The 20,426-nt window shown below is 39.5% G+C and overlaps 1 protein-coding gene and 1 pseudogene across 1 annotated transcript in view; both read left to right on the top strand.

Annotated features, from left to right (window-relative positions):
* CSE1L (chromosome segregation 1 like) overlaps window positions 1-18,742 on the top strand; it is a 44,506-nt gene extending 25,764 nt beyond the window's left edge. The window contains exons 10-25 of the mRNA XM_039229993.1: window positions 75-204; window positions 2,887-2,952; window positions 3,349-3,551; window positions 3,994-4,078; window positions 5,485-5,546; window positions 6,817-6,953; window positions 8,098-8,201; window positions 9,876-9,973; window positions 12,598-12,748; window positions 13,109-13,317; window positions 13,696-13,793; window positions 13,893-13,978; window positions 14,352-14,433; window positions 16,007-16,153; window positions 17,130-17,361; window positions 18,499-18,742. Coding sequence (XP_039085924.1) covers window positions 75-204; window positions 2,887-2,952; window positions 3,349-3,551; window positions 3,994-4,078; window positions 5,485-5,546; window positions 6,817-6,953; window positions 8,098-8,201; window positions 9,876-9,973; window positions 12,598-12,748; window positions 13,109-13,317; window positions 13,696-13,793; window positions 13,893-13,978; window positions 14,352-14,433; window positions 16,007-16,153; window positions 17,130-17,361; window positions 18,499-18,588 — 1,980 coding nt within the window. The 3' untranslated portion in view covers window positions 18,589-18,742. The remainder of the gene's footprint in view (window positions 1-74; window positions 205-2,886; window positions 2,953-3,348; window positions 3,552-3,993; window positions 4,079-5,484; window positions 5,547-6,816; window positions 6,954-8,097; window positions 8,202-9,875; window positions 9,974-12,597; window positions 12,749-13,108; window positions 13,318-13,695; window positions 13,794-13,892; window positions 13,979-14,351; window positions 14,434-16,006; window positions 16,154-17,129; window positions 17,362-18,498) is intronic.
* Window positions 2,736-2,882, top strand: LOC120230464 (annotated as a pseudogene).
* Window positions 18,743-20,426: the final 1,684 nt, after the last annotated feature.

Raw genomic sequence — 20,426 nt, 5'->3', positions numbered from 1 at the left:
CCTAATCCCCCCAAGAAATAAATAATTCTGTTTTGCTCTTAAAATATGCCTATATTTGTGCTTTTTTTCCCTAGTTAGTAAGTAATGCAATTCAGTTTCTGGCTTCAGTTTGTGAGAGACCTCACTATAAGAATCTGTTTGAGGACCAGAACACGCTGACGAGTATCTGTGAAAAGGTTATCGTGCCTAACATGGAATTTAGAGGTAATTATGGCAAAGTCTGAAGCGTTTTCAGCAGATTAAAAGCTTTTTTTTTTTTTTTTTAATGTTTTATTTATTTCTAGGAGAGAGAGACAGTGTGAGCAGGGGAGGGTCAGAGAGAGAGGGAGTCACAGACTGAAACAGGCTCCAGGCTCTGAGCTGGCAGTCAGCACAGAGCCCGATGCGGGGCTCGAACCCACGAACCGTGAGATCATGACCTAAGCGAAAGTCGGACGCTTAACCGACTAAGCCACCCAGGCGCCCCATAAAAGCTTGTTTTTTTAAAGAGTGTTTTAGTATAAATTTAGTAAGTCTGTTCCCTGTTGCTTTTTATATAATATATTGAGTCTAATTTTTTTTAATGTTTATTTTTGAGAAAGAGAGCTTGCACACATGCAGATGGAGGAGGGGCAGAGAGGGGGGCAGAAGATCTGAAGCTGGCTTAGCACTGACACCAGAGAGCCCAATGTTGGGGCTCGAACTCAAAATCATGACCTAGGTCAAAGTCAGATGCTTAGCCAGCTGAGCCACCCAGGCACCCTGGATTTTTTTTTTTTTTTTAGCTTATTTATTTATTTTGAGAGAGAGCTCACACGCCACACTAGCAGGGGAAAGGCAGAGAGAAGGAGAGAGAATCCTGAGCTGAAAACAAAAGTTGGACGCTGAACCAATTGAGCTACCTAGGAGCCCAGTCTAATTTTTTTTATTGCTAATTAAAACTTCTGTAGGTCACTTAATTGCCTATTTCTGAAAAAATGTTTATTATTTTGAGAGAGAGATTCCCAAGCAGGCTTCACACTGTCTGCAAGGAGCCCAGTGCCAGGCTTGATCTCGTGAGATCATGACATGAGCTGAAATCAAGAGTCAGATGCTCAACCAACTGAGCCACTGAGGTTCCTGGACTTAGTGCCTATTTTCTAAACTAAGACAAAGTATGGATTAAAAGACATTTGTGAGGGGCCACCTGGGTGGCTCAATTGTTTAAGCATCCAACTTAGGCTCAGGTCATGATCTTGCAGTTCATGGGATTGAGCCCTGTGTGGGGCTCTGTGCTGACAGCTCGGAGCCTGGAGCCTCTTTGGGATTCTGTGTCTCCCTCTCTCTCTGTTCCTCTCCAATTCACACTCTGTGTGTGTCTCTCTCTCAAAAAATGAATAAAACATTAAAAAATAAATTTAAAAATTTTAAAAATAAAAGACATTTGTTAATGTCGCTGTAATGATGTTTGTTTTATACTGTGGAGGGTTTTTCACAGAAATATTGAATAAGACTAAAAAAATTCCTATTGCATTGATAAGAAAGTAAATCATCTAGGATCTCACCTTAGGAAAGAATTTGGTATTGTTTGATTTAGTGTTTCACCACAACAGATAGCAGTTTTCAAACAGTGTAATTGAGAGTGGAAGTGATTGATAACCTGTAAATACAGAGCTGAAGTCTGCATAGTTTGTCATTAAGAGTGGTTTTTTTTTTTTTTTCAATGTTTTATTTATTTCTGAGAGAGAGAGAGAGAGACAGAGACAGCGTGAGCAGGGGAGGGTCAGAGAGAGAGGGAGAAACAGAATCCAAAACAGGCTCCTGGCTCTGCGCTGGCTGTGAGCGCAGGGGCCGACTTGGGTCTCGAACCCATGAGCTGTGAGATCATGACCTGAGTTGAAGTCAGATGCTTAACTGACTGAGCCACCCAGGCGCCTCATGGTTAAGAGAGTCTTAAGACTGTTTGTATACAAATTGCCTCTCCTTACGGCTGGGAAGGGCAGGTAGTAAATATGAAAGGGATTGTGTTTTATGTCAGAGTATTCATTCATTAGATTAGTGGTTCTCAAATTACCAGGAGCTAAAAGAGGAATGAAGGACAATATCATGTAAGGTTTTATTTCCTTTTGTGTTTTTTTCATAAAACTATAAAGGACAGATCTTTATTCTGGTATTGTCCATCCTACTTTTTTTGGTGTGAAAATGACTTTTATGAAATAATGGTGGTTATATTTGTCAGGCTGTTTGTTTTTTTTAATGTCCTTATTTAGCAGAATAAAAAGTTGGCGTCCCTAGGTTGGGCCCTAACAGTCACTTTTTGATGTTGGTGGTTAAGGTCCAGTCACATTTAGAACAGGTGAGCTGTGTGCATTACCTGTACTTACCCTTTCAGGGTGGCATTTGTGCTCTAAGTAACGTTTAAGAATAAATGTATAAAATTAAAAATAAGTATATTTTTGAGTATAAAAATACTTATATATAAGTATATATAAACCTGGGTGGCTCATTCAGTTTAGCTTCCAACTCTTGATTTCAGTTCAGGTTATGATCTCATGGTCATCAGATCAAGTCCCGTGTGAGGCTCTGTACTAACAGCGTGGATCCTGCTTGGGATACTCTCTGTCCCTCCCCAGCTCATATGCCCATGCTCTCTCTCATTCTCACTCTCCCTCTAAATAAATAAGCGTTTTCTAAAAAAGAATATATGAAGTGTCATTTGTTGGGAAGGAACACATTGCTGTAAAACATGGCAATGCTACATACTCTTCTGTGCATTCATACTTACCTGGCAGGGGAGATACCATGATCATGAAGGTTTTCCCAGGGTGAGGGTTATCCATTGCATTCTTCTGTGTATTCAGCTGTGAAAATACAAATGACTTGTCCTGTCTTTTGAGGGGTTATTTGAAATGCCATCTCTCTTTGTAGCTGCTGATGAAGAAGCCTTTGAAGACAATTCTGAGGAGTACATCAGGAGAGATTTGGAAGGATCTGGTATGTATTTTGGTTTTTAATTGTTAGTTTGATAGCAAGGCACTTTTAAAGTTGTTCTTTCTGGTCACTGTAGGGAGGAGTGGGAGTCAAGGCAAGTGTGTCGTCTCACCTGCCTTTCTTCCTTTAATCTGTTTACCTTTAAGAGCAGCTCTTGTCTTGAGTTCTATCCATGTGTCCAGCATTGAATGTCCACTCTTTTTTATATGCTAATTAGTGTGTAACTACTATTATAGTCTTTTTAGTTTCATTCCCATTTTTGTGTTTCTTGTGAATAAAATAATGTTCTTTTTCATTGTTTATGTTGTGGATAGCTATCAAATGGCTATTTATTGCCTTATAATCTTGATCATTTGGTGGTTTCTTTATCCTACGATATATTTCCCTTTGATTTTATAGATATTGATACTAGACGCAGGGCTGCTTGTGATCTAGTACGAGGATTGTGCAAGTTTTTTGAGGGACCGGTGACAGGAATCTTCTCTGGTTATGTTAATTCCATGCTGCAGGAATATGCAAAAAATCCATCTGTCAACTGGAAACACAAAGATGCAGCCATTTACCTTGTGACATCGTTGGCATCAAAAGCCCAGACACAGAAGGTGAATTTTCAGGGTAGTTTTGCTTCTAAAATAGACTTGGTGGTAACCACAGAAATCAGAAAGAAGCAACAGATATCTAATGATGCAGCCTACTCTGCAAGATAACCTGTTTGTTCTGAATAGAATTCGTATAGTCTCCAAAGGTGACTTGACATTGATGTATTAAACACTTAATTTTCTTATGGACAAAAAACTGATGAGTTCCCTTCACTGAGAATCAGTGCATGAAATGTGCTAAATTTAAGTGTAGCTATTCTTTAATTTAAGGAAGTTTTCTTTACTGTCTATTAAAAAGTCTTATTTTTTTATATGTAAGGAGTTGTGATTTGAAGTATTCATCTTCATTTGCAACCTGTTTTTTAAAGGTTTCCTAAATTTCTTATGTGATAGATATATACAAGTATTTCATGTTATTTTACTGTATTAAAATTTTGTTTTCCAGCATGGAATTACACAAGCAAATGAACTTGTAAACCTGACTGAGTTCTTTGTGAATCACATTCTCCCTGATCTAAAATCAAATAACGGTGAGTCTGTAGGGAGAAAAAAATGTTTTTGTAAATATATTTCGAGAGAGAGGGAGAGAATCCCAAGCCGGCTCTACACTATTATTGCAGAGCCCAATGTAGGGCTCAATCCCATGAAACCCAAGGAGGCCTGACCTGAGCTAAAATCAAGATTTGGGAAGCTTAACTGACTAAGCCACCCAGGCTCCCCTGTTAAAACTTTTTTATGCAGCTTACAACACTTTTTACTTGTGCTATTGTTTATTTGTTTTTTAAGTAATCTGCACTCAACGTGGGGTTTGAACTCACGATCTCCTGAGATCAGGATTCACATGCTCTACCAACTGAGCCAAGCCAGGCACCTCTGCCTTGTTATTTTATACTATAAAATAACTCACATTATCGCAAAAGTCGCAATAGTTATTCTGTATCACCATGATACTCAAAAAAATGGCTCCTATCCTTGTTGCAGTTATTTTCTTTTACTGAATAAAATCTCAAATGGTTTTCCCAGATCTTGCCCAGTTGAAATGAACTGTCTAAAGAAGATGTTGCTTGTTTAGAAGGAAAATAGGAGCAGCTAAAACTCAATTTGTAGCTCAGCTACAAATTCCTGTAGGAATTATACTTTTATTTTCCTTATTTAAAAACTGAAATCTTAACAAAGTAAATTTAAGTACATGAAATTGATAAATATTAAGGATAATTTTCTCTGTTTATGAAAGCATATTGATTAAGATACCTTATGTATCTTAATCAAGATACATAAGGTATTCCCTTCAAAAAAAAGAACTTTGGGGGTACCTGGGTGGCTCATTTGATTAAGTGTCCGACTCTTGATTTCAGCTCAAGTCTTGATCTCACTGTTAGTGGAACCATGGCCGGCATTGAGCTCTGTTGACAGCATGGAGCCTTCTTGGAATTCATATTCTCTCTCTCTCTCCCCCTGCCCCCAAAAATAAATATTAAAAAAAAACTTTTGTATGGAAATTTCAAATATACTAAAAGGGAGAATATTTTAATGCACCAAGAATTTTTAATAATTGGCCAGTATTCTTTTTCACTAATTTATTTTCCCATAATTGAGTAGTTTAAAGCAAATCTTGACCAGTGTTCACTTTGGTAGCATAAATAGTAAAGCAAATCCTATCCAGAGACACATGCTTCTGATTCAGAATAACTTCATTTCTAGGCAAAAGTTGATACATGGTCCTTAGTTTGTGATCCTTCAGTTATGTAAGTAGTACATGTTCATTTGTAATGAAACTTAAAGGAGAAAAAAATTACTTATAATCTTACTAATAGCTGCATAGTAGATCTTTATGTAATTAACTAAGTTCTAATTACTTGACATTTTGGTTAACAAACTCTTTCAAAGAGTAATGGTCTTTAGCAATCAAATAACTATGGCTTTATTTTTTTAATAGTGAATGAATTTCCTGTCCTTAAAGCCGATGGTATCAAATACATAATGATTTTTAGGAATCAAGTAAGTAGCTTTTGATTTATATGTTCTGTACCACTTAATCTCTTACGAGTTTTATTGTATACCAGCTTCTCTCCCTACTGTGCAGTCATACTTGACATCCACATCTAACAGAATTAACAGTGACTTGTTAAGAACTTGGGATTCCAGACTATGCTTAGTTTTTTCCTTTGTCTCAAAAATATTATAGTGATTTTAATAAAAATTGGGATCCAAGCAAGGTACACACATTGCTGATAGCTGATTGTCTCTTGTCACTTACTTTACAACAGAGAGGTCCTCCTTCCCCTTTCTTATTCCTGTTATTTCTTGGAGAAACTGATCATTTGTCTTGTAGAGTTTCTCACATTGTACTTTTGGCCAGCTGCATTCTCATGTGTGTTTATGGTTTTACTACATACTTGTTTCCACAAAAATTCTGTAGTACTTTATAGGCTTAAAATTTTATTTATATAAATGTTATCATGCTATAGGTTTGGTCTGTACATCCTGTGTTTTTTGTGCTTAACACTTTCTGAGAGTTACTCATTTTAGTAGATGTAGTTCATTTTTTTAATAGTTATGTAGTAGCCCATCGTAAGAATATGTCACAGGGGTGGCTAGGTGGCTCAGTCTGTTAAGCATCCGACTTTGGCTCAGGTCATGAACTTGCAGTGCGTGACTTTGATCCCCACATCGGGCTCTGTGCTGACCGCTCGGAGCCTGGAGCCTGTTTGGGATTCTGTGTCTCCCTCTCTCTGTTCCTCTCCTGCTTACATTCTGTCTGTCTCTCTTCTCAAAAATAAATATTAAAAATATTAAAACAAAAAAGAGAATATGCCACAGTTTATTTCCTGTGGATAATTCTTTAATCTCTTGATTTATAATTTTTATGTCTTTGGCAGACATTTACAAGGGTTACATGCAACCTTGTGAAGCTGTTCTATTTTAAAGAGTATGGGTATTCTCAATTTTTACAGGTTTCTACTCAAGATTAGTATTCTTGTCTTTGCCTCACTTCTTTTTTCTAGAAGAGAAAATGAGGCACAAAGGGCTTGAATAACTTTTCCAAGAATTACCTAAGTAAAAAGTATAATTCTTAATAATAATGTTTTAGTGTGCTTATCCATATTATTATTTTGTGGTGTTCGTTTTAATTTCTCAACCATATCTTCTCCCAGTTGTAACAGCTGAAAAAACATTTTCTAGAATCTGCAAGCCCTTCTATTCCAATTGTCTTTTACTCTAAGGTAGTATCATTGAGTTAAAGCGTGCATGTTACTGTGTTTTCCAGGTACCGAAAGAGCATCTTTTGGTCTCTATTCCTCTCTTAATCGGTCACCTTCAGGCCGAAAGCATCGTTGTCCATACTTATGCAGCACATGCTCTTGAGAGGCTGTTTACTATGAGAGGACCTAACAACGCCACTCTGTAAGTATTTGCTTCTAAGCAGTTTTTATTTTTTTTAGCTTGGGGTGGGGACTGTTCTGTGCTGTCAGATATCTCTTTGACTATATTCATAATTTCAGTGGTAGTTTGAAAAATAAATGTGTACTTTTTCCTCATTTATTTATAGTGTGTCTCAGTCTAAACGGATGAATTAGTATGCTAAAAAGATACATAATGACCAAAAGTTAAACAGGAAATCGGAGCAAAGGGAAGTAATGGGGTGAGATTACTGAAAATAAATAGGTGTCAGAGGATCCTGAACAGGAGTTAAGGAAATTTCCTGAAATTTATGTGCTGTCTTCTGGCGACCAAGGCAAAGAGAGGAACTTGGTCAGTTAAAATTTTCAGTGTCCTTGAGATTAAAGTTAGAACAGTTCCTCAGAAGGCATCTCAGAAATGGGCCTTCATTAAGGGAGTGGTCTTAGCACCATCATGTAACAGAGTTGTTTCTACATGGCTGTTTTTGTATTATTACTCATTGCGGAGATATACACAGCTGAGTGAAAGTAATTCTCTAGGGTCTAGGATAGTAGCTCTTCTGGCCTGATCCAAGGATAAAATGTAGAGGAATGGACAATCTGCAGATCTTTCAGGCCATTTTCCACCAGTGTTATTTCTTGAAACTGAGCTTTGGTTAAGAGATGGAAAACAGTTCTAGGTTCTTTTTTCTTCATCAAGAATTTGAAGTACATATATTCTCAGTGACTAATTAAGGGTTGAAAGGACATCCTTTGAGGTGAGTCAAAGCAGTACCTGTCTTCAGGCCCGGAATTCATGCAGAAGTTAGGAATCTGCTCTGCCTCCAGGAAAAACAGATACCTGAGACCTGAGGGTCTGAGTATTGTTCTCGCTAGTGCTAGATAGGAACCAGGGATGACCTGAATTGCTTTAGATGATGTCGGGTTTGCCTGGCTTTTGGTTTGTGTTTGATCCCAGATGTGCCTTTTTTTAGGAACTTAACATGAACACATGTAAACAGTTACTTTCCTAAGCTGTCAGTTGATTGTCAGTGGTGGGAAATGGCTCGCTTTTATGCCAAGAAGTGTGATTTAGTGGTTGCCAAGGGTATTCCAGAGTGACAAGCTCAAGAGTTGGCAGTGACTGAAAGCTGTTTTTTCATCTATAGCTTTACAGCCGCAGAAATCGCACCGTTTGTTGAGATTCTGCTAACAAACCTTTTCAAAGCTCTCACACTTCCTGGCTCTTCAGAAAATGAATATATTATGAAAGGTAGGCCGTTCCCCTGGTACAGACTATAAGAATCCCATCTCCAATTACAGGGGTGAATACTCTGAGTTGTACTTCAGGTTACATAGTCCATGAACCAGATACTGTTGGCCATGAAGTAGGTAGGTTTAGATATTTTTACTTGGAAAAGATTTGGTATATTATTATATTAAAGCAGTGTTTTCAGAAAAAAATCTACCCTAGTTTGATATGGATACCCCTCTTGTTAAAGAAAAAGTAGCAAACTCCCTTTTTCTATACCTAGATTGAATTTCTTGAGGATAGAGTTCAGATCAGACATTTCTTAGTGGCACACTAGGCTGCGTCTTTGCTGTGCAACCTGGGTGCCCTTGAGAGACTCCGCACAGATCCTGCCTTCGTAGAGCTGCTACCAGGAACACAGGCAGCTGTAAACCATCTGCCCGGTGCTGTGTTAGGAGGGTATTGTGCTGACACTCTGACTTTAGGGGCAGTTTCAGTCTTACTCACTGTCACATTCCAGGAGCCTGGCTGTGTCTGACTCATAGGAGATGTTTTTCACACAAACTCCCTCATGGCCAGTCAGGCCCCCTGGCGTTGTGTTGTGTATGTGTGTGTACATGTGTGTATGTATGTGGATAAGTGTATCTAGGTGTGTATCTATGTGTGTTTTTCAGCATTGTACTCTTCCCCCCCACCCCCCGCCAGTAGTGATGTGTGATTACTGTTGTTTAATGTCCATTTCTGTGAGCTTAACTGGCGTGTGGTCTCATTACTGTGTTTCTGAGCTATCCAAGAACACCCGTATATAATACCTTCTCAATAAGTGCTGTTGTATGAGTGAGTGAATGGATTCTGCCAGCCCAGAGGAGGGCCACTGATCCATCCTCTAAGCCCCTAACCAAGCTCAGGGAAGCTTTCTCTAGGGGGTAAGGGATAAGCAGTGATTTGCTAGTTGGAGGTGAGTCTGCTTCAGGTAGGAGAAACATCTGCAAAGTTTTGGAGGCAAGAGATGATGATTTTCTATGCTCTGTCACTTGGCTTGTAGTAGTGGCTGTACTTAGTAAACCTCTTTTTTACTTACGCAGAAACATTTATATTTTAAGCTTAGTAATATTTTTATCTCCAGTGCTAAATGTTTTTAGGCATCTCTATTGAGCTGTATTCCTGCGGTACGCAATCTCCATAGCTTTACATATATTTTTAGAATTTCCTTAGGCTCCTAATCACTCTTTTTGAGGGGAGATGGGCAGATGGCCTTCTCTCAGTTTTTGGTGGGCTGTGATGTGTCCGTTAGGCTAGGGCTAAACATTTCCTGCCACTGATTTCTAAGCAAAAGAGACTGGAAACTGCACTCTTTTCTAGCTACTGTCATTCCCTCCCAACCCCCCATCATTCTGCCCTTCTTCCTGGTCTGTGTCTGCCTCTTCAGTCACTACTTTTTCTTGTCCCTTTTTTAATTCTTTTAAGCCTTAGGCCTTCTGAAAGTAATATTTCCTAGCTAGCCAGACTTTGTTGTCAGTCCCTGGCCTAATTTTAAAGTGAAAGGAAATTTAGGTTATTCTTAAATAGAGAGAGCTGTCTGGGGTTTGCCTAAGGGTCTTAAAATTTTGGTGATGAATCAGTGGGCTTTTTTCCTTAATCACTATTTTGTTCTGAAGGTAAACTATTTATTTTTGCTGTTTTTATATTTTACAGCTATCATGAGAAGTTTTTCCCTCCTACAAGAAGCCATAATCCCCTACATCCCTACCCTCATCACTCAGCTTACACAGAAGCTATTAGCTGTTAGTAAGGTAACAAGAACAGTTTTAAAAGTGCAGTTGCTTTTTAACTTATGCTCCAAACTGTTTGATCCTCAGAATTCCCTGGCAGTAGACTGGGCTCAGGAAAAGTTCCCTGAATTCTTCCTGACCATCAGTTAATACACTTTTGAGAAGTGTGGGGAGTCACTAGATTGGAGACCTAGTGGTACTTGCCTTTAAGTGCAGGCCTGGAAACTTGAAAATATTTCATTTAAGTTATTCTCACTTTAAAAGTAACATGTTTCATTGAGTAAAATTGAAAAAGTACAGATGATTGATTGAAATGATCTTAGATGGAGGAAAGCAGGCTTTGTACCAAGTGGACACAAAGACTAGACTTCTGTAAAATGGTGTGGTCCTTTGTGTCTGGTCTTCTTTACTCTTTTTATTAATGTTTGTTTATTTTTAATTGCTTTTGTTTTTGTTTTTTTTAATTATTTCTGAGAGAGAGAGGCAGCATGAACAGGGGACGGTCAGAGAGAGAGAGAGAGGGGGGGGGAGAGGGAGACACAGAATCCGAAACAGCCTCCAGGCTCTGAGCTAGCTGTCAGCACAGAGCCCGATGCGGGGCTCGAATCCACAAACCGTGAGACCGTGACCTGAGCCGAAGTCGGACGCTTAACTGACTGAGCCACCCACGCGCCCCTAATGTTTGTGTATTTTTGAGAGAGAGAGCATGAGTGGGGGAGGGACACAGAGAGACAGAATTCAAAGCAGGCTTCAGGCTCTGAGCTGTCAGCACAGAGCCCCACGTGGGACTTGAACTTATGAACTGCGAGATCATGACTTGAGCCGAAGTCCAGCACTTAACTGACTAAGCCATCCAGGCGCCCCTAGTCTTCTTTTACTCTTATTTCCCCCAAGTAAATTTCATTCCTTTGATAGGAAATTTTATAGATAATTTGATTCATATTTATTGACACTAAGTTTTAGAAAATAAAGGTCATTTTAAGGTTGCCAAAACTCTTTTGAGATGCCTGTTCCTAATTACTCTATGGAAAGGAGATAAATTCATAGAAGTGTTAACAAGGATTCTGGAGAACAGTGATTATTTTCTCACTGAGTTTTGGGTAAGGATGTTGGACTGCCCTGGGCCTTGGGAGATTAAGATAGAAGAGACATTGGGCCTCCCCTGCCTCCGCCAACCATCTCCTGAGTTCATCTATTTTCTGTGGTAGCCTTTTAAGAAGGATTTTGTTTGAAGGAAAATAGGGTTATGTTGCTGTAAAAAGATTGAAAACCACTGGTAGGATTGTCACACAGGGGTGCTTAGTTGCTCAGTCAGTTAAGTGTCTGACTTCAGCTCACATCATGATCTCCAGGTGTGTGAGTTCAAGCCCCGCATTGGGCTCTTGGCTATGAGCGCAGAGCCTGCTTTGGATCCTCGGTCTCCCTCTCTGCTTCTCCCCCGTGTGTGCACACGTGCTCGGTCACTCTCTCAAAAGTAAACATTGAAAGTAAATAAAATATCAGATACACAAAAAAAGTATTGTCCCTGTAGATACAGACATTGAGGCCCATAGAATTTAAGGTTTGCCTAAGGTGTCCCACAGAAGACTAGTGGCATAGCCAGGACTTAACATGTCCCTGCTCGTTTCTTCCACCACTGTTTACAGTGACGGCTCTAGAGCACATGGGTTTTGGACAAGTTCCTTACAGCTCTGGGAGCTGAAGCTTGTGTCTCTGACTTTGAGGTATTTTTTGTTTTTTAATTTTTTTTTTTACATTTATTTATTTTTGAGAGACAGACAATGTGAGCGGGGGAGGGGCAGAGAGAGAAGGAGACACAGAATCTAAAACAGGCTGCAGGCTCTGAGCAAGCATTCAGCACAGAGCATGACCTATGAACTGTGAGATTATGACCTGAGCCAAAGTCAGATGCTCAACTGACTGAGCCACTCAGGCTCCCTGAGGTACTTTTTGTGGTGCACTTTTGCCCGTTTAAAAAAGTCCTAAGTGGGGCACCTGAGTGGCTCAGTTGGCTGAGCACACAGCTTCGGTCAGCTCATGGAATCTCATAGTTTGTAAGTTCGAGCCCTGCATCAGGCTCTGTGTTGGCAGCTCAGAGCCTGGAGCCTTCTTTGGATTCTGTATCTCCCTCTCTCTCTGTCTCTCTCTGCTCGTGCCCTGTCTCTCAAAAATAAATAAAACACATTAAAACAATTTTTTTTAATTCTGAAGAAAATGGCATTAGTATTATTTTCTGAATTTTAAAGTCCATATAAAACTTCAACATATATGTAGGCAAGTGTAATTGATGGCTTTAATACTGGTTTTCTTAAAAAATGGCCTTTTAGGGGCGCCTGGGTGGCTTAGTCGGATAAGCATCGACTTTCGCTTAGGTCATGATCTCGCAGTTCATGGGTTTGGGCCCCGCGTCGGGCTCTGTGCTGACTGCCAGCTCAGAGCCTGGAGCCTGTTTCGGTCTGTGACTCCCTCTCTCTCTGACCCTCCCCTGCTCACACTGTCACTCTCTCTCTCTCCTAGAAATAAATTTAAAAAAAAAAACATTAAAAAAAAATGGCCTTTTAATATGTTTTAGAAAGAGTAGGTGTGTTTTACTTTATATATTTAGTATAGTCACTTAGGAATAAGCTTTCTTTTTTTAATTTCAGAACCCGAGCAAACCTCACTTCAATCACTACATGTTTGAAGCAATATGTTTATCCATAAGAATAACTTGCAAAGCTAACCCTGCTGCTGTTGTAAATTTTGAGGAGGCTTTATTTCTTGTGTTTACTGAAATTTTACAAAATGATGTACAAGGTAAGCTAAAGGATGTTATTTTCTTTATTACTGAATACAACTTTTTAAAGAAATTTAATGTTTTTGAGAGAGAGAGACATGCAAGTGGGGGACGGGAATACAGAGAGGGAGACACAGAATTCAAAGCAGGCTCCAGGCTCTGAGCAGTCAGCACAGAACCTGATGTGGGGCTTGAACTCATGAGCTGTGAGATTATGACCTGAGCCAAAATCAGACGTGTAACTGAACCACCCAGGCGTCCCTGAATAAAGCTATTAAAGGGGTTAATAAAACGCAGCCTCTGCCTAAGAGGTGTGCACCTTTTGTATGAGAGCCATTACCTTTTGAATCTGACAACTCTGTGTTTACTTTCATCAACAGAATTTATTCCATATGTCTTTCAAGTGATGTCTTTGCTTCTGGAAACACATAAAAATGACATCCCATCTTCCTATATGGCCTTATTTCCTCATCTCCTTCAGCCGGTGCTTTGGGAAAGAACAGGAAACATTCCTGCTCTAGTGAGGCTTCTCCAAGCATTCTTGGAACGTGGTTCAAACACCATAGCAAGTGCTGCCGCTGACAAAATTGTGAGTGCAATTTATTTTGATGCAAGTTTCTGAGGTAGCTGAAACTGAGGATGGTAGATTTTTTTTTAAATTCTTGATTTAAAATATAATAATGAGGGAAGTAGTAGTAGAAAATACTACTGTAGATTTTATTATAGTTAGGTATCCTTTAATTATCTCTATGGTGGAAAATAAAGAGAGTCAAGTAGGTTAATTTCAAGATCTTAACCTTAAAGGCTTATTGCGATGGGATACTATCTCTGCATTTCAGAAGTAAAAATGGAAGCAAAAACATTATTATAGCATTACCCTTTTCCAAGACATCACATGTTTAATGTGTAACTTCTCAAAAAATATTCCTTATCTCATTAACTGATTATTTGATCTAATTTGTTGTAGCCTGGGTTATTAGGTGTGTTCCAGAAGCTAATTGCATCCAAAGCCAATGACCACCAAGGTTTTTATCTTCTAAACAGTATAATAGAGCACATGCCTCCGTGAGTATGAGTATAAAGCCTCACCAGGATTATTCAAGCACTGTTAGGTACTAAGATGATGTTGAATTGATACATTGTTGCTTTTATTCAATTCTTCAGTGATTCTGTTGATCAGTATAGGAAGCAGATCTTCATTCTGCTATTCCAGAGACTTCAAAATTCCAAAACAACAAAGTTTATCAAGAGTAAGTAAAATCATTTGGCTATTCCTACAGAAATAATTAAGGAAGATAGCTAAAACTCTTAGATTTTCTGGGTACATATAAATGTTTTATCAAGTTATAAGCTTTGCATATAAAATATTTTAAGATGTTTGTATTCTCCAAACATGAAGTCACTTTCAAATATATTGTGTTCCAGAGGTTTCTAAGGTTAGATATCAGACCACTTTTTGTCTATACTAGATGTCTAAACTGTATAAGAAAGGCACATATTGATGCCACAGTTGGCCATTGGTTTTAATGATTGTGAATATTTCACTTGGCGGATTTCAGTGCTGAATTGCTTGTTCCGCGCAGTGGGGCCTCTGTACTGATATTCTGCATCTCCTTTCAACAGGCTTCTTAGTCTTTATTAATTTGTATTGCATAAAGTATGGGGCGTTGGCGCTGCAAGAAATATTTGATGATATACAACCAAAGTAAGTTTGTTTTTATTATTTATTACAAATAAGAAAAAAACTTGTTTATTTTGGGGGAGAGAGCGTGTGCATGAGCAGGAGAGGGGCAGAGAGAATCCCAAGCAGACTCTGTGCTGTCCATAAGGAGCTCAGTCCCACAAACCGTGGATCATGACCTGAGTCAAAACCAAGAGTCAGACACTTAACAGACCGAGCCACCCAGGTAGGTGCTCCTATGATTTATTTTTTAAAGCAAAAAAATGGACCTCTTTTAGCACAAACCAGTATTTCTATTTTATACATGGTTTCATAGTTCTTGGTTTTCAAAATATTCTTAGGACTGTTAAATTGCAAAGAAGAAAATCCCTGCAAAACATTTTTCTCCCCCACCTCTGCCAGCCAGTCTTCTCTGTTACCGATGCTTAGGGTTGTCTCCAGGAGCCTGCTTCACCCTCAGTGTAGATACAGAGTGTAGTTTGGTGGCATTTCCCATTTAATAAGAAAAGGAAGGATAGAAAGAAATAGAACAATTTGGAGGCAAAATTCAAGTTAGATCCCTGTATTGCTATTGTATCCCCCAAAGTCCAGATTGCCTGAAATGTAAAAAATAATTAACCTGAAATGTCACACCAGAGAATATGCTTCCCAGTAGGAGAGGCTGATGAGGAAATCCATTTCATGAACTGTTTGTGGGTACCTAAACGGGCATGCTCTTGCTATATATAGAGTAAGAAATATGCACACTTTTATTTTATCTAGAGCTGAAATTTCCAGTATCTTCGATAACCCACTATTTCTACTTCAGGTATCTGTAGTAAAGTATACACTGAGGATTTTCCCTTAATTTATTATCATGAAAAACTTTATTTCTGGATGTTTACAACAACATATTAGAATTGTTGGCCAAATCTTTTAATTTTTTAATATAGCCTAACATTTACATGGGTACAGGTCTGTAAACATAGAGTTGGAAGTTTCTAATTCAGAAATGTTGAAACTAGTTACTGCTGGATAGTGGGGTTATGGGTAATTCATTTTCTTCTTTCCCTTGCTGATCTTTTTGTTTGTTTAAATTTTTAATGTTTATTTATTTTGAGAGAGAGCCCGAGCCCAAGTTGGGGAGGGACAGAGAGACACAGAATCCAAAGTAGGCTACAGGCTCCCAGCTGGCAGCACAGAGCCTGATGCAGGGCTTGAAACCATGAGCTGTGACATCAGGACCTGAGCCGAAGCTGAATGCTTACTGGACTGAGCCACCCAGGAGCCCTGCTTATCTGTTTTCTAATATCTAATTTTTCAAAATTTCATTGAGTAATTTTTTAGAAAAACCTACAAAACAAAAAAAAAAAGTGGCCATGAAGATTCTCTTTGAGCACAGTCATTAAGAGTATTTTACAGAAGTTGTTGGCAGCGCTTGGCTGGAGTTGAGGTCTGAGGTTTTGTTGTTGTTTTGGCATCTCGAGGACTCAGCCGATTCAGTTGACCAGCTTGTTATTTTGATTTTTTATATTCCTAAGGAGTCAGCGTAAATAACATCTAAGAATTTCATAGTGTAATTATAGTGTTAGTCTAACGTAAAGTTTTCTTTTAATAGAATGTTTGGGATGGTTTTGGAAAAAATCATTATTCCTGAAATTCAGAAAGTATCTGGAAATGTTGAGAAAAAGATTTGTGCAGTTGGCATAACCAAATTACTAACGGAATGTCCTCCGATGATGGACACAGAGTACACCAAGCTATGGTAAGTAAAGTTGTTAGAAATTACAGCTTCCTTCACTTGTGACTACAAAATCACACAGGCTTATTCTCTTGACAGCTGAGACTTGGGTTTGGTCTCAGGTTCTCCACTAGCAACCATCAGATCCAAGACAGGACATTTGGGTCCTTCTGGGCCTAGAAAGAACTTTAAAATTTTTAAAAAATGTTTGACAGAGTGAGAGAGGGCAAGCAAGTGGGGGAAGGTTGCAGACAGAACCTGCCTAGCTCCGTGCTGCCAGTGCAGAGCTTGACGCGGGGCTCAGTCACACAAACCGTGAGATCATGACCTGAGGTGAGAGACCAAGAGCCCAGATTCTCAGTTGACTCATCTACCCAGGCATCCTTAGGCCTAGAAACTTCTTGTTCTTGCTTCCTAAACTTTATTGGAGGGGGCTCATGAGAATCTGGTGAAAGTCCCTTGTCTGCATTATCCCTAGGACTGTTCGTGACAGACACCCAACTGAACTGGCCTAAATTGTTAAAAGGAATATTTGGAGCACCTGGGTGGCTCCGTCAGTTAAGCCTCCAACTTCCACTCTGGTCATGATCTTGCAGCTTCTGGGTTCAAGCCCTACATCAGGCTTTGTGCCTCCCTCTTTTTCTGCCCCTCCCTTGCTTGCACTCTGTCTCTCTCCCTCTCAAAAATAAACTTAAAAAAATTTTTTTTAAAGGAGAAATCGAATAGGCTAAGAGAATTTATTACATGCATGTGCTTGGTGTCTATTATTACTGGCTTTTCTCAACCTCTTGCATCTCCTTTCCTCATTTTGAGTTCACTTAGGCCACTTCTTCCAGAAAGGGATCTGATGATTTGGGGCTTTTTTCCCTTCTATTTTAGAGGTCCCTTACTACTCTTTAGACTGGGGGTCTCTAATTTTGCATCTCTGAAGAATTGCTTATTGTTGAAGTGAATATTTCTGAAGATCTAATTTTTCACCTGTTGCTTTCTTCAAATCCAGGACTCCTCTATTACAGTCCCTCATTGGCCTTTTTGAGTTACCTGAAGATGATACCATTCCTGATGAAGAACATTTTATTGACATAGAAGATACACCAGGATATCAGACTGCCTTCTCACAGCTGGCATTTGCCGGGAAAAAAGAGCATGATCCTGTAGGTCAGATGGTAAATAACCCCAAAATTCACCTGGCACAGTCACTTCACAAGTTGTCTACTGCCTGTCCAGGAAGGGTAAGTGACTGTTGTCACAGAACTCTGAGTAGTGGAGACTTTCATAGTTATTCTGGTGCATGTCTTCATTGGTCAGCATGTCATACATCCCAGTGAATTATAGTTAGGCCTTCATTTTCTGTAGTTAAAATGATGTGCTAGAAATAGATTTTAAGCAGATGATTTTCAGAGTAAAGACAAAGCAGGGTAATAACCACTGCCCCCCCTTTTTCTTAAAGTATTATTTAAGTAATCTCTACACCTGACATGAGTTTGAACTCAAGACCCTGAGGTCAAGGGCCACATGTTCTTGTGACTGAGCTATCCAGGCCACCTAAAACCCTTTGATTAGAAAGGTGTTTATTTCCCAGATTGAAATAATCCTTTATTGAAATGTAGGCATTTTTTATTTTTTTTAACCACAACATACTCAGAAATTAAAGAATGGATCATGGAGTAAAACCTAGTAATGGCTGTGGAGTTATATTAGCTATCATCTTTAACAGAGCCTTCTAGATTACCTGATAATTTTTATTGTTTTATTATGAAAAACCTCAAGCACACAGAACCATCGTGTGCTGACCTTCAAAAATGACCAGCGTTCTGCCAACCATGTATCATTTGTTTCTCAGGCAGCAGGTTATTTAATCCATATGTCTTTAAAAAAAAAGTCCTTATTGGTCAGCAATGCATACATATTTTTTAGTCTTCCCCCCCCCCAGTACCTCTACCACACTGAAGAGCAGCAGTTCCTTATGGAACTGCTTCTGAGACCTGTCTCGTTTTTTTTTTAATGTTTATTTTTTGAGAGAGTGCGTGTGCACGAGTAGGGGAAGGGCAGAGAGAGAGACACAGAATTTGAAGAGGGCTTCAGGCTCCGAGCTGTCAGCACAGAGCCCGACACCAGCCTTAAACCCACGCAACATGAAATCATGACCTGAGCCAAAGTCAGACACTTAACTGACAGAACCACCCAGGTGCCCGGAGACCTGTCCAGTTTTAAAGGCATGAAGCACTTGGTATCTTTAGGAATCCCTGTAAGAGTCCCTGGTGACAGACTGCCCTTCCTAACCTGTGGCACTTCTTCCATAGAGGGGGTAGAAGATGGGGCTTGTGTTGGTTCGTTAAGATCTCCAACAATCAGTATGTGTCTTATAGGTTCCATCGATGGTGAGCACCAGCCTCAATGCAGAAGCGCTCCAGTATCTCCAGGGATATCTTCAGGCGGCCAGTGTGACACTGCTTTGAACTGCATTTTCCAAACTGGCTCAGCCCAGGAGTGTTTCTGAGGAAATCACATAGACATCCGAGCAGAGCTACATTAAAGCAAGTTTTCCTTTTGAACTTGTCACAAATTCCATCTTGTAATGAATATTAAATCTTGCTTTATGCTGAACCCTGAGCAAATTAGGTGGTTTGTATGATCATAAATATAAGTGGGTGACTTTTCCAGGTTGCAGCTTCAAGGGACAAGTATCAGTAGTTCAGTACATGATCATGAGTTGAGCGTTTGCACTGTTTCGAGAATGTTAACATTGTGACGGACACTGAGCGGTGGAGACTTTTTTCTGTTACTAAATCCTTTTGTTTTGAGGCATTGCCATTTGTGTTTCTTTCATCTTTTGTATTTTTGTCTATTTCCTTAAGCTTTTATTGGAAATGTGAGTGAAGAATCACTGGTGTAACTTGCCAAGAAATGCACATTTCATGGTTTCAAATCTGTAATCAGCAATAAAAAAAAAAAAGCCCCCTGAAATATGTATCCAAAAACATCTTAAGGACAGGTTTTTGGTGCTGATAATTTAATAATGAAGAACTTAATTCAAAATCAGATTAGTCTTTCCTTACCAGGGAAAAGGGAACATTAATACAGGTTTGGGGCTTATCTATTAGAACTTCCCTGGACCCGTTCCCAGGCGGCGGCATGAACTCCGGGCAGATGGTTCCCCTCTGTGGATGGGAGAGAAGCGAAGCGCCCTGCCTGGTGTCACGAGGCTGGTAGGTACTTTAGACGGTGTATTCAGTGTCTGCCTTCTCCGCAGATTGGAGGTTACTTGGAACTTCTCAAACAGCAGTACTGTAGAAGCTGATGTCTACGTGAGTCACAGGAGTGGGTCTGTGCTAGCAAACAAGGCTGCCTAGGCAGGGTCTGTGACCATTCATTTTTAGGGAGTGAGCAGACTATCTCATTTGAGAGGCACAGTTTACTTATGCTGGAATTGTCCATTTAGTGCAGATTGAACTAGAATCTCACTCTGCACAGGTCACTGATTTCTTTTAAAATTCAGGTACCAAACTTGAATGCTTTTTCTTCACACGTTGTTATAGTGTTGCTTGAGAAATTATCCAGTTTAACTGGAGTGTTGTTGTCCCAATCTAATCACTTTTGTCTTGACATAGTGATGGAAGCAGTAAATGCTATTACTATTTAAATGGTCATTGGCAGAAGGGTACTGAAGGTAGTATTGGGATCCACTTTTAAACTCTAAAACCTGGAATAGAAAACAATCGGTGATGATGGTTATGTTTGCTGCTTTTGTAAGCTCTGAGAGCGCCTTTTGGGCTCTGTTGTTGCGGAGGCTGTTGTAGAACAGGTAAGCGCACAGCACGTCTGCTACAGACCGTGCTTGTTGCAGCATCTTAAACTTGGAGGACTAACTGATGAGGCTGTGGACTTTTTCCTTTTAAAATCGTTTCTGAGCAGGAAGACTGGTAGTTTCTTAAAAATGCTTTAAATTGAGATTTCTTATTCCATCATCTTAGTTTGTTTAACCTTTAAAGATTTTTGAAATAATAGGGGCGCCTGGGTGGCTTAGTCGGTTAAGCGTCCGACTTTCACTTAGGTCATGATCTCGCGGTTCGTGGGTTCGTGCCCCTCGTCGGGCTCTGTGCTGACTGCCGGCTCAGAGCCTGGAGCCTGTTTCAGTCTGTGACTCCCTCTCTCTCTGACCCTCCCCTGCTCACGCTGTCTCTCTCCTAGAAATAAAAAAAAAAAAAAAAAAAAATTAAAAAAAAAAAGATTTTTGAAATAATATGTAGTGAGTTTGTGACAGGTCTTAGTGACTTTCTCGGTGGTGAGGCCAATT

The sequence above is a fragment of the Hyaena hyaena genome, unplaced genomic scaffold (assembly GCF_003009895.1).
Source record: "Hyaena hyaena isolate Hyena2069 unplaced genomic scaffold, ASM300989v1 scaffold_42, whole genome shotgun sequence".
Lineage (NCBI taxonomy): Eukaryota > Metazoa > Chordata > Mammalia > Carnivora > Hyaenidae > Hyaena > Hyaena hyaena.
This window is presented reverse-complemented; position numbering and strand designations above follow the sequence as displayed.